Genomic DNA, 14,237 nt, shown 5'->3' with positions numbered 1-14,237 from the left:
GGTCATCCTGATGTAGAAATCCCTTAATCTTTACTATGCTATTTTGAACCTGTTGGTTTAAAGAATATTTTTATGTGTTTACAAATATAACAAGCTTGTTTAATAGATAAGTTATGCCTTAAAAAGAATATTTATTTTACTACTGAGGAACTAATGTTCAGTAGAACTTATAACTATTGCTAAGGGATATAGTGAAAGTTTTGTGTTATTAGGATACAAGTCTTTTCTATTAAAAAGCTTGAAAACAAGGTATTGTTTGAATTTCGAATTATTTTGGAATATTTTTATGAAAATAACCAAAAATAAGGGGGTAAGTCATACAACATGGCTAAGGAGTAAGGTTAGTTGGATAACAAAAGTCATGACTAAAACCTTTAGTAGGTTTAAGTTCTACAAATATTTTTTTTGACTTATTTTCTTAAATCCAAAATAATTCCAAATTCAAATAATACCTTGTTTTAAGTGGTTTCCTATTTAATTTTTTGAACAGTTCACTGGGAAGGATGTGTTTGCCTCAGATGTAGATGAGATATTAGAAGAAGACTGTAGACAAACTATTAGGAGGGATATATCTATATCAGCCGATGACATCCTTACAAAACTCTGTCCATATGGGTGTAGGGGAAATGGCCAGTGTAATGAAGGTAAGGATTTCAGGTCTACGAGTAGTAAATTTTCCTTGGTTACAGTAATTGGTCAGTTCTGTAGTGAGATTTATCGTCTTGTGAGAAAAAATGAAGCAACTCATGTCGTCTTAATTGAAGGTCTACCAAAAGTAAAACAAAGGGGGAAATGTGTTATTTTATATTGAGTAACTTCTTTTCAAATTTACAGGGAAAGCACTACATGTTAAATATGGTGGCAAGAAAAAATATGCTTTGACTGAACCAAGAAATAACCTTTGATATGTACCAGTGTATGTTATAACATGTTTCATATAGGGTTGGTATGAACAATAAAATACATTATTTTTAGGAATATGTGACTGTGCTGCTGGTTTTATTGGTATGGACTGTAGTGTGAATGCCACAGTACCACCTGTGATTACTTCCCTTGATAAGGAACTCTTCAATGAGTTGACCATGAATGCTGATATGAAACTTGATGTTTACGGTCAGGATTTTGTCAAGAGTAATGAACTAAGATGTTATCTAAGAAATATAGATGTGAGTGTAGATAGTTGATAAATCATTTATCAGATTGAATTTTGGAAGGTTTTTCATATAAAAGTAACTTTAATGGAACTTGCAATTTGAATAACATTGAAGACTTAAAATTCAGTAGAGAAAAACAAAGCAAAAAACAAGACAGACAAAACAAAAAACACATAGAATGTTGATAAAATTTACTCTTGCTAAGATCTTCAAAGTAAATTTAATACAAATCAATTATACATGGTGTACATTGTACAGAAAACTGAATGCACTACTTGCAATGCTCATTTTGTGACTTAAAATATGCCTGAATTTGTTTCTTCTGAATTTGTAATTGTATTTTTTTTTAAATTCCTCCAATAGATAAATGAAACAGGTTATTGGTCTACTTCCAATTGGATGGAAGCAAATGTCATGTTCATCAGCAGTGGCCATGTTACATGTACATTGCCCACTAGAGGGCGCTACGAAGTGACAGTCAGCAATGTAAACACAACAGAGGTTGTTGCTAATCCAATGGTCACCATCTCTTACAACCCAGAATGTTACAACTGTTCTACTGACCCAGTTTTCTGTAAATTAAAAGTAATTATTAAACATATATACCTAATTGTATATAAGTTTTGAAATTAATATGAAAAGTACTTAGTCCTTTAGTAGGTGTTATAATTAGAATGGTATTTAATTTGCTAATTAATTCAGCACTGTGAGAACATGGCAGCTTAGCTACAAAACTGGAAAGTTAAATTAAAAACCATATTTTAAAAATGGATTTCTCAAAGTGACTTGCATAAACTACCATGTAGAATCATTGATAAGACTTGATCTGTCTGTTATATTATGAAGGGAAAATTGGTTTCAGTAAAAATTAAAACAAATGACAATACAAAATGTAATCCAAAGTTCAGAAAAAAAAGCTTTGTTATCATCTTTATTTCCACTGATATTATTTTCAATCTTTTTAGGATGGTGTCTGTTACATTGACGGAAAATGTTTTCATGAAGGAGATCGTAACCCTACGAACCATCAACAAGGCTGTTTAGCACCTAATACTACTGAATGGAGTGCGCTTGTTGACAAAGGTAGTGCCATATCAAGATCAGGGTTGTAATAAGGAAATTTATCAAATTCCAGTCCCCCTCAACAGTATTTGTAAAACTGTGTAAAATTACTAGAATTACTCTAAAATGCAAAAGTTGTATAAAACTTTATATTAATACTCAATGTTTTGCAAAATGATTTTGTATTTTCATAGTCAGAACTTTATCAAGATTGAACAATAATGTATAATAGAGCCTTTCACAGTAGCTGCTGAACTAATATGTTTTTGGTTGAAATTAAGTGCTCAATTTCTAAAAAATTGAAAAATCACTAAATTTGTTTTCGTCTTCTTGAGGGACAATATCCCTCATATTGCATGTAACCAATTAATTTCCTCCAAAAACAAGAGCTTCTCGGTAAATGCAAAGGGCCTTATTTGGAACTGTTTTGTATGGTTTTGATTCATTTCCTTTAAACAAATGCTAGGTTTTCTGTTATACTATCTCCATTTCAGATCAATGTTACCCTGACTCTAACATTGTCTGGAGCAGGGATCTCTCTAGTGCCCTACTGTTCCATGATTCCAAGGAAACATCAGAAACATCAATAGAAGACTGTGAGAAAGCGTGTGAGGTTGAATCTGAGTTTGTTTGCTCTTCTTTTGATTATGACAGTGGTATGGGTAGTTGCTTCATGTCTACATATAGCTCAGCAGATGCTGGATCCTACATAGCTAATCAAACAGTTCACTCTAACTGGACATATGCAGAATGGAATTGCGATAATGGTAATGAATTATTTTGTGTTTCTTTATAAGTTAATGGGTTTCTGATGTCATGGAGAGTTTAAAGATATAATGACAATAAATTTATAATATTGATTTGACTTAGAATGGTCACTTTTGGTCATCATTTCATCATAGCAGCCTCATTTTAAGTTTTAATTTGAAACAGACAATATTTCTTGTATTGGATTCAAATCTTCAAAGAAGGTATTGCTAATATGTGTGTAAAGTTTAAAGTTATGACTTTCACTATAGCTGCCTGTCCTGGAAAGAATGTTGAATGGACAAAAATGGCCCAATTCAGTGGCTACTTCTCAAATGACACACACCTTAAAATGGAAGAGAATGTCTGGACTTTGAGTCGATGTAAACAGCTTTGTGAACCAATCCCTGGGTGTAAGGCTGTCAAGTTTGACTCCAAGTCTGGTATCTGTATACTAGCAGATGGCAACCTGAAGAAAGTAGATCAAAGTTCAGGGTCATTTGGTTACTATAGAGACTGGGAGTATCATTATTATACATGTGTAGAAGGTATGTGTTTTTATAGATAGTGATAATTATGTTTAATACTGTAGTTTTATAACTTTTCTGTTATAAATAAAACAATATCTTTTGTTGATATTATTTTATTTAAGAAAATGCCCATCCTTTTAGACATATATTTAATAACACAAATTTTTATAGTAATTATTTTTTTAGACAGACCATCATTTCCCATCTCCTGTATTTGTGCATATGCATGTTTAAGTTGTCGGAAACCAATATTTACACAAACTTTTTCCGTTTTAACCTAATTATAACTGCACCACAATATAGGCAAGAGGATGCCCTCCTTTGGGGGTGTGGATGGATGGTAATTAAAGATATAAGCTCTCAAAGGGTCAATAATTATTTCATTGTGCCATTATTATACAATACTTTATGAACTAGTATTACTCATGTTTTAATGATGTTACAGGGGAATATTTTACTAACAATATCACTAAAAATGATACAGGTAAATTGAGCACTGGGTTATCAATATGCATGTAGACAGTAATACCAATGTAAAACTCCATTTCTAAGGTTAAGTTGTTGATTCAATGTACCATATTGATAAAAGAATTCAATGGATAGTGGTGAAAGTATTGTTTAGGTTGGACACTTACTGTGACTGTATCAATTTTCATGATATACCAGTTTTTACTGTTTTCACAGTGGAGAGAAAGCGTGAAAGATAGTACTCACAAATTGATTGTTTAATCACTTTATATAACACTTATCATTTTTTTAAACTGCCAAAATTGATAACAAATATGTTCACTTGACAGAATCTGTGAAAATTAGCAACCTTCAAAATTAATACGGTCACAATAATTTCTTGATTTTCCGGGGCAGATTGAACCACAACTTTAAATTCCAAATTGAATTGTCAGTTATGTTTTAAACAGTGATGATGAAAAGAAAAAAAGAAATCTAATCTTCTAGAACTTTTTAATTTTTTTACAAAACCACAAAAATATTGATACAAAATAAATTCTTCCAGTGTATTTCTACTGGTTTTGTTTGTTAAAGTAATCATTGTACTGATATCTTGTTCTATTTATATATTGAAAAAAAAAGAGAAATTTGGGTACCTTGAATTAAAAATGTGTCATAACTACAACTAAAGTATAATGTTGATATAACCAATTTGTTTACTGATGGAATGATTCACAAGTACTATATGAATGCAATTATTTATGATAATAAGTATATTGGTGTTTTTGATATAGGTTAACATCATGATAAAATATTAAAGTTAACATTGGGATAGAATATTATAGTTAACATTGGGATAGAATATCATAGTTAACATTGGGATAGATTATTATAGTTAATATTGGGATAGAATATTATAGTTAACATTGGGATAGATTATTATAGTTAACATTGGGATAGAATAGAATCGTAGAAGTCTGTACTAGTATTATAGTGTATCACTAGTTGGTAATGAAAAGTGTTTTCATTTTAGGAGAAAAGAATTCAATGACATTGGAGTTTTTTTTATTAAAATGATTTTAAAGATATTAATAGAAGTTATAGTTGCTCATCTAGGTCAAAGTTGAATAGAAAGTTAGAAGACTTTGAGAAGCTATTTGTTTTAGATAGATTGTTCTTTTTGATGTTTCTAAGGAAGATCTTCAAAATTAAGTTCACAAGAATGTTAAAGATGGAAATTCATTTAAAAAAGAACACATTCATGACATTAAGATATATTTAAGCTAATGATTATTGTTATATTAAGGTAATTAAAAATGTTAATTTTACTAATCCAAGCAGATGGAATTTATTTCCTAAATTATTTTCTTAATTTTCTTGTTTTTACATATTATATATATGGCAACAAATTAATAAATTAATAAAATTGAAATAAGATACTAGCTTGTCAGGACCTACCAAGAGACTCAGGTCAAGGTTGAATCAGTCAACATTTTCCTTGGCAGTCCTTGGCAATCCTTATTCAGTATTTGAAGCAAAACCATGGTGATGGTATTTGAAAATAGCAAAATCTACACAACTGTTAACTGTTTCTAGGTATAGAGTCTGGCGCACAGAGACCACCCAAAGCTTCAGATATCCATGTGATGCCAACATTCTATGGACCTGGTAATGATAGCTTTAAATGTCAGTTTGATAAAGTGGAGAGTAACACGCCATTAATGTATAGTGTCCTATGGAAGGTTGACGGGAAGTTCTTGACAGTAACAACACCATCAGTGAACTATACTGACTTCTATCTAGATGACATGCTTGCTAATGAGATTCAGGATGGGTCAACTGTAAGTACATGTATAGTCATTTTTTTATTAGTTTTAGAGTTTTCGGAGTCTGCAGTAGAAGTATGTATTTGTAAAAAAAAACTTGTTGCTTGATTACATGTACAAATGTATTTAAAGCCCAGGCCCCAATGCCACCAAACTTTAAACTTAAGTCTAAGAATACTTCCATGGTAATTCCAAAAAAAGTTCTTGAAGTTGATGACATCCCAAACAGTTGAGAATTTTCTGGTGTCTTGTTTGTTAGTTCCAGTTATATATGATACAAAATTATCCTTCAAGTTTTGGAATGGTCAACAAATGATTTCAATCTTATTGTGGTTACTACTTCATGTATTGGGTATTAAAGTATTGCTATTAAGTGTGCATCTCTATGATAGTAACTTTTCTGCTATCATTTGAATTTAAACTCACTATTAAAAAAACTGATAAGAACTTTCACATTCACTCCTGTGGAGTGAATTAGTAACTTAGTTTGATGTTTTGTGACGATTAAGAATTAGTTTTGTATTTGTTTTATATTTGTAAAAACTTGTCTGTGGTTTATATCTGTAGGTTGAATGTGGAGTAACTGTATGTAATGCTGAGGACTGTGACAACAATAGAGCAGAATTCTCCATGTCTGATATGTATACAGCTACTATCAAGGTAAGGATATTGGCTGAAATTATCACAACAGATCAATTAAAACAATGGTTGCAGGAATTACCAAAAAATCATTAAATGTGTATTGGTTCATATTTTAAAGAAGTCATATGAATTGATTTTAATTTGATTATTTTGAAATAGACAAAGATTCATTGTTGGTAGAAACTGGTGATCAATCACAATCATGGGTCTATAAACAACTGAAGTGCCAATGAAAAGAGAAATATCAAAGAGGGAAAACCAATTGACAAAAACATGTTTGAGAACACATTAGCTGAAAAAAAAGCAAGTAACACACAGTTAATGTGCACCAAAAACTTCAGCACTAAAATGGGAGTGAACCCCGGTGCTCTGAAATGATGAACTGTTCCTGCTTCTTACAGGACACCTGCCATGCTAACTGATTCAGGTCACATGCTCACTAGAGAAACTATGGAGATGTATATTTGGTACAACATGTTTTTAATTATTTTTAGTCTAAACCGGAATTACTTATTTTTTCAAACCTTCTACCTATTTAGATTGAAGCTCCAGACAGCCATGATATTGCAGAAGGTGAGGATGCCTCAGAGTTCAAGGTTACTGTTACAGCTCCTCCTTATGTCCTCTGCAGGAACAGAGGTCTTTCAGTGTCAGACAACTGCTCTTTCTCTATCAAACTTTTACAACCCACAGTTGGTGATGAGCTTAAATGTCCTTGTGACAGTGTGATAGAACAAGTCACCAGTCAATTAGTTCAAATGGACAAGGAACCAGTATGTGGTGCCATGGTAACCAATGAGAATTGGATGGATGCCAAGTACATGTTGAAGATCAAGGCTACTTTAGATAACAAGATTGATGGAGACCAAGAAAGAGGTTTAAATGTCAGTGTGGATTATATGGTCAATGGAATGACAGAACAGTCCAATATCAACAAAAAATACATGAAGGTATTTCCATGATTACTAAAAAAATGTTTAATTTCTTCATTTTAACATCAATATATAGATTGAAAAAGGAATTTGTGGAAAAAATGGCTCAAGGCCATCACCCATACCCTGTCATTATAGCCTCCAACAGGAAGTTAAATTTCTGAGATTAATATGATTTTGATATTGATATTAAGCGATTATGTACTTTTAAACAGCCATTAAATCCATAACAAAAATGGTTGAATAGTATATTTATTTTGTATTGTAACCTAACCTATTGGTTTATAGAGTCTTATTTAAAATATAAACAGCATGATCAAGATTATTTTAAGATATTTTATGTATCAGTACTAAAATAAGGTTTTTCTATTACAGTTGAATGTGATTGACAGAGATAGAAGAGCATTATGTATATCTATCAATGATCCACATATCACAACATTCGACCAGACGTAAGTAAATAAAAAATACAGAAGAAAGGTAACAAAAAATAACAAAAAATAATGCACACAAAAAAGGAACCGAAAACAGCCAAGCAGTACTAACCAAAAACTACAATTGTATTTTCATCATTTATGTAACAAGGTGTGGTTTTCAGTTTGAAACTGGAATATTTATTCTTTTTTGCAGTTTAGATAAAAAGGTTTAGGTTTTTCACTGTTTTTGTTTGTACTTATAATCACTTATGTTTTTTTACAGTTACTATAACTTGTACCGTGAAGGTGAATTTGTATTGTATCGTCACAAGACCCTACCGTACAGTGTTCATGCCATGTATCGTCAATGTCCAGGAGGTGCTTCCTGTAACTGTGCTGTGGCAGTCAGAATTGAAGATGATGTCTTGGTTGTTGATAAATGTGGTCCATCTGCTGCATCCAGTACAGCTACATACCCAATTAAGGTTAAACTCTTCAGGAATGGTAAACTTCATCCTGGATTTAAAGTTTACCAGTACTTCCAAGGGAGGATGGTTAAGGTAGGTTTTACTTAGATTTTTAAATTACCTTGTTTATTAATACAAACCAACTTCCATTAATTCTATTTTTGGTTTATCTGGGATATCAGCTGAAATGTACCACTTGGTACGAACCAATAATTGAACATGAATCTGTGGTGGAACACAAAATAATATTTTATTAATATTTATGCTATCAAATACCGAAAGTACAAAGTGATCCGCCGACCACGATCTGTATCTGAAGAAACCACATAATCAAAAGCATTAGTTATTTCCTGAATGGTAAAATATTGTTGCAATGTTTTAATTTGAATATAAAATTTTCTCTATGATGATTACATATTGTAATGACATATTTGAATTCAAATAGAAGTTTGTCTATGCCTCAGTTCGATATGGCTAGCCTCGGACCAATAACTCAGCCAATGTGGAAAACCTTACACAATTATACCTTTATTGACTAACTAGCCTAATATGAATTTTAACCAGGCCAATATGACGTTTTGAATGGGTAAAATCTATTAGACGGCTAATTCCTGTACTGGCACACTTTTATATTTTGTATTGTATTAGCAGTTTTGATCATATTTAGGCCAATATTCGAACATTAGTCAATGATATCTTGTATAAAGAGATTTGGTACAATTTATACAGAATAAACAGTAAAGCGGTTTATGTTATGTGTAAATCAAACCAAAGTTCTTTATACAAGATAATATATTCTGATATTAGTAACATTCCTTATGATTTAATATTTTGGCAAAAGCTATGATAAATTCATATTAAATTTATTCCAATACAGAACTTGAGAAACTAGAAAACAGAAATGAAATGTGATTTACATGTATTTATATATATATATGATTATTTTAGGCTGTTTTCCCGACTGGCACTGTTGTCACCATCATGAGAAGTGCTGTACCAAGTTATAACTTGTTAAATGTTTGGTTGAAAGCCTCTGCAGCAGACTTTGGCCAGACCTCAGGTAATTTTGATTATATCCTGTTAAATTGGTCAAAAGATATGAATATTCATAAATTTGAGGAGAATCAGTATGTATATGTGTAAAATTAAGCTGTTTGCTAACCTGCTTTGTGAATGAACTGTGAATTTGTCTTACTTTAAAATAAATTGACGTTTTACCTTTTCCAATTCATACACTGTAATATTGTAGGTTTAAATGAGAAAGAAAAAAAATATTACATGTACCTCTATTTTGCAAATGATCATTTAGAAAATTATTTTATAATATAAAATATATTAATAAGTAGATGACCTGACTTATGAACTATATTAGTAGACTTGTACATTTATATGGAGAAATAGTTTTTCTCATGGAAACTTCAAACTTCTCTCTGTTTAGGTGGTCATAGTTCTATAGATTTCTCATTGTTTTTTTTTCTTTGTAGGTTTGTGTGGAAACTTTAATGATGATCCTTCAGATGACATCATGGGTTCTGATGGTGTCTTAGGCAAGATTGTAAACACCCGAGCTGAAACATTTTCTCTTAGTTGGAGGTAAGTGTATAGTTCATTACAGATAATATTGCAATTTTTATGAGGTGAACAAACTTAAAATAGCAAATTGTTGAGGTATATTAAATTAAAGAAGTGAGTAAAACTTGCACTGAAATGTATTGAAATTTGTCTAAAAATTTATCATATTGTCCACTTTAGAAACATTTGTCAAGTAAAAGCTTTGAAATGTACTCAAAACACCTGCTGGACAAAACGTTTGGAAGACCCATATGTTATTTGATTGGAACTCCTCAGATATTTTTGAAAGAAAACTTCTAGCATTTGTGGTAAAACAAGGCATTCTTTGCCAATCCTTGAACTGTTTGACCAATAATATCACAAATATTTGGACTGTCTTTTGATGGCTCCCACAGATGAATTTATTGTAAATCAAATTTAACAAAAATGGTTAATGACATGAAATCCATTTAAGGCAAATGGCTTCCTAATATTATATTTCTTTCAGTTTTTATTGATAAATAAATTTAAGATTTCAGTTGAAGTACTTACTTCCCTGGATTTTGTTTTTTTTTTATTCTTGTTATAGGAAAAAAAACAAGTCTTCTCATCCTAAATTTCTGTGTTTGTTTGTAGAGTTCAACAAGCAGAGACTTTGTACACTGGAGTCTGTCCATTAGCAGACCTCAAGAACTCTAAACCTGATTCCTTCTGTTTCTGTAAGGAAAATCAGACTTGTGGAGAACAGTTTGACAGAATTACCTGCCCTTTTGAAAATGATGGTAAGTGGAAGGCGATGATAGTTATTTGTACTTAAGTAGCATTCCAGCTAAGAATCATGCAAAGTGTGATACCTGGTTGGAAAGCCTGCATATTTTTATTTTTGATATTTTGTTTAACTTGCTTAAGTAAACGGAAAATATTATGTAGCTTTTAATAGAACCCTTTTTCATAAGAAATAAATATTATGTAGAATGCACTGTATAATTCAAAATTAAGAGAGATAAATCTGTGAATGACACTGAAATGCAATAGAAACTGTTGGATTTTCAATGTGGATTATCTTCTAAGAGCACACAGATTGGAATGAATAATTATACATTTCATCATACAGACCTATAAAGCAACTTAATAACAAAAATAAAAATGTGTAGCCTTTTTTGGGGTGTATAAAATTTTACAGAATTTTCATGATTCTTACAAAGACTGCTACTTAAAAATAAGTTGAAAATCTTATACTGCAAAAAACAATAATTACAGTCATGGTTTTAGCTGACTAAACTTGTAAGAATTATAACCATAACCTCAAACACAACAATAAGTAATTTTAGACCAAATTACTGGATTGCAATCATTATGTTGGAGAAATAATTAGTAATGATTAAGTCATCCCATTGTTAAATTTCCATTTCATTTGCAATTTGTATTTTTAATAAACAAGTAATTTGTGTATTACAGGTAGTGTTGATATCACACAGAATCTAGTTAACAAGTCATTGTTTCCAACAAAATGTACATCTGATGTGGGACAATTCCAGTACCCTGACTTTGAATATGACGCCAGTCACTCTGAACCTGTAAGTTTATATTGAATGCTGCATCAGATGTAGTAGCCATCTTAACATGCTTTAGATCATTCTATTTTTGTCGATTGCAGTCCTTTATGGTTTTTCCAGGTGTAACAACTGTGTTATGACAAAGAATGAATTAATGATATTATATTCAAGAACTAAAATAGAGAAATATGTGTCCATTCAATGACAAAGAAATGTAGTATGTAAGACTTCACTATCTACATGTATTGATTTAGGCACTAGCATATCTTCTCTCTGTATAAGTGTATTTTAATAAGTATCAATAAGCACTTGCTTTTACAATGCTGTACAATGTAGCTTCCCAAGTGGCCATCTGATGGAGGATTGAGTGAGCCGCAGGCTATATACCAATGCAATCAGGTTCGCTTATCTTCTTCTTATAAAATACTGAAGACTGTTCCAGGTGTCATGTTTGATGAGGCTTTCCAGAACTGTGTACAGGACATACAGGTAAGACAATGATTCCATTGGAACCATATGCAGCAAACTTTTTTCACGACTGTCTCTTTTGTCTTCAGTTATTTTATTCTCAAAGGAAAAAAAGATTTGTTTCTACTTGGGGATGTCAAATTTATGTTCCCAAAAAGTTACATTTTGGTTAACATTTCATCCTGTCAATTATTATTTTATAAGCCTTAAAAAGGAATCATTTTGTAGTTTCATTGTTTATGATTAATTCTTTTTTCCCACATTTCATTATGTGCTTTAATGCATTCAAATAGAATATAAACTAAATAAGTATTATTGAAACAATAATGGGAGTTGCCTGAATGTACTTGTGATTTATTTTCATTTTTTATGCAATCTATGATGTATATGTACTGGTAATTTGAATATTTAAATTTGGCATCAGATAACTGACTCCTCCCTATGGTATCAAACTGTGATAGAAAACATGAAACAGCAAGCACAGATACTGTTACCTTACAACATGAGTACATGGACAACAGCCACTCAAACATGCCCAAATCCAGGCCCACCTGAGGAAATTCTTGGACAGTTGTGTCTTGCTGATTGTACAAATGCAGGAAAGTGCGTAGATGGTACGTTATCATTATTCCATGAATTGTAATGAATTTGTTTTTTTGTTAGGTTAATTAAGTAGCAGTCTTTATAAAAATCAGACAGAAGGTGATTTATGCATGTTAAAAACCCACCAAATTCAGTTTTATTTCTTGTTCAGAAACAGTTACCGATCACATAACCAGTCTTAGTTTTTTATTAGGTTGATGCACTTTTGAGATAAAAATCATACAGATTGTACATGAAATTTACACTGTAGAAGAGTTATCGTTCTTGATTTGGCTTGATTTGGTTGATTTCAGATTGAGATGAATATATGATTTTCTTAAAAGTGCAGATTTTAATGCAGAAAAGATGGTTGTTATGTGAAAGTATAGCATATGTAGACTAAAAAAAGCATTGTTTGTTTGGTGGGTTTTTCTGACCCATGAATCGGCAGTGTCTGAATTTTATGTGGACTGGTACTTAAGTATTAGAAAGATTTGAGGTAGTGCAAGGTAGTCAAAAATATTTGGTTGATGAAGGAGCTTTAATTTTATTTCTTTATATGTTTAAATATTAAAGAATGTGAATTTCATTTCTTTACCATTATTATCTTCATGTGTAGGCCATGTTAAGTTTGTTTCTTGGTTCAGATTCTCTCCTTAATCTATTTTGAGGATGCTTCATTACCAATATTTACTGCCATATCAATTAGATAAAAAAAATAGTTCCTTCCTTTTTATGGCAACAAACAATGTAAAAAGTGACCTCATTCTTTTTTTAGGCAATTAAACAATTAAAACAGCAAGAATTATGTAAATTTTTTGATAGATTTTGCATAATGGAAAGTTATCAGGGATTCCTTATTGATTGATGTTTTTCAGGAGTCTGCCAGTGTGACACCGGTCAACTAGGAGTAGATTGTGGCATCAGTGACACAGATGTTCCAAAGATACTATTTATAGATGGGGATGGACTTTGTGATCTCAGAACTAGTACATGTGATGTCATCAATCTTTTTACATCAAAAATTATTGATTTGGACACTCTCAGCTGCTATTTTACTAAACTAGAGGTACTGTTGAAGTGTATATCTTACTGAAATCAAAATAATTTTTTTTTTACAGTTGTTGATATATATACTGTCAACGTATTAATTTTCATGGTGTACTAATTTTCACTTTTTCGCTGTTGAGTCAAGCACGCGAAAATTAGAACCAGCGAAAAAATATTCATATTACTATGTCTTTTGACTGTTCTAATCATGGTTTCCACAATTTTAAATAGAAATGTCGTTTTTGAGTAAGGATCGTATTATTCAATGCAATCAAGTATGAACTTATACTAAGTCTATTACAAAAACATATATGGTAAAAGCACGTGAGTTATAATTTCTAAATTCATGATCTTGTTTACATATTTGTATCAATGGCCATACAGTACAATGAATAGAAATCAATACTGTACAAGCTTTTTATTCATAAAAAGAACAAAATGTTAGAATTAAACACATGCTACCGATAAAATATTCCATTTTACACACGCTGATAACTTTCAGGTAAAAGTTGATGCGTAAACATGCAATTAAAGTGTCAAAAGTTAATCCCTACAATTAGCTGCGGCTTGGGCAATTAAGTGAGTTCTTTTTTAGTTTTAAATAGAATACAATGTTAGATTAAAATGGCCATAGGAAACTATGTGGACTCATCAATTTGTTATTGTCGTATTAATGGCCGTCATTAATTTCATTGAAATATTAATGGTAAAATAACTGATCAAATGAGAGATCACACAATGCCGAGACTATTGAAAAACTTAATTTCTTCAACCTTAAGAACTGCGAAAATTAATATCCACGAAAAT

The 14,237-nt window shown here is 31.2% G+C and overlaps 1 protein-coding gene across 1 annotated transcript in view; it reads left to right on the top strand.

The window, feature by feature from the left end:
* Positions 1-14,237, top strand: part of LOC148621599 (uncharacterized) — a 137,986-nt gene that overhangs the window by 29,802 nt on the left and 93,947 nt on the right. The window contains exons 17-34 of the mRNA XM_088576145.1: positions 491-644; positions 976-1,166; positions 1,518-1,739; positions 2,120-2,237; positions 2,711-2,983; positions 3,236-3,511; positions 5,537-5,781; positions 6,334-6,426; positions 6,948-7,358; positions 7,716-7,792; positions 8,040-8,316; positions 9,172-9,283; positions 9,708-9,816; positions 10,411-10,556; positions 11,233-11,351; positions 11,667-11,819; positions 12,223-12,412; positions 13,259-13,449. Coding sequence (XP_088432271.1) covers positions 491-644; positions 976-1,166; positions 1,518-1,739; positions 2,120-2,237; positions 2,711-2,983; positions 3,236-3,511; positions 5,537-5,781; positions 6,334-6,426; positions 6,948-7,358; positions 7,716-7,792; positions 8,040-8,316; positions 9,172-9,283; positions 9,708-9,816; positions 10,411-10,556; positions 11,233-11,351; positions 11,667-11,819; positions 12,223-12,412; positions 13,259-13,449 — 3,357 coding nt within the window. The remainder of the gene's footprint in view (positions 1-490; positions 645-975; positions 1,167-1,517; positions 1,740-2,119; positions 2,238-2,710; positions 2,984-3,235; positions 3,512-5,536; positions 5,782-6,333; positions 6,427-6,947; positions 7,359-7,715; positions 7,793-8,039; positions 8,317-9,171; positions 9,284-9,707; positions 9,817-10,410; positions 10,557-11,232; positions 11,352-11,666; positions 11,820-12,222; positions 12,413-13,258; positions 13,450-14,237) is intronic.

The sequence above is a fragment of the Perna viridis genome, chromosome 3 (genome assembly GCF_037379345.1).
Source record: "Perna viridis isolate PV_CMFRI_1.1 ecotype Kerala chromosome 3, ASM3737934v1, whole genome shotgun sequence".
Lineage (NCBI taxonomy): Eukaryota > Metazoa > Mollusca > Bivalvia > Mytilida > Mytilidae > Perna > Perna viridis.
Note: the sequence above shows the minus strand (reverse complement) of the source record. Positions and strands in the feature narration are given on the sequence as shown.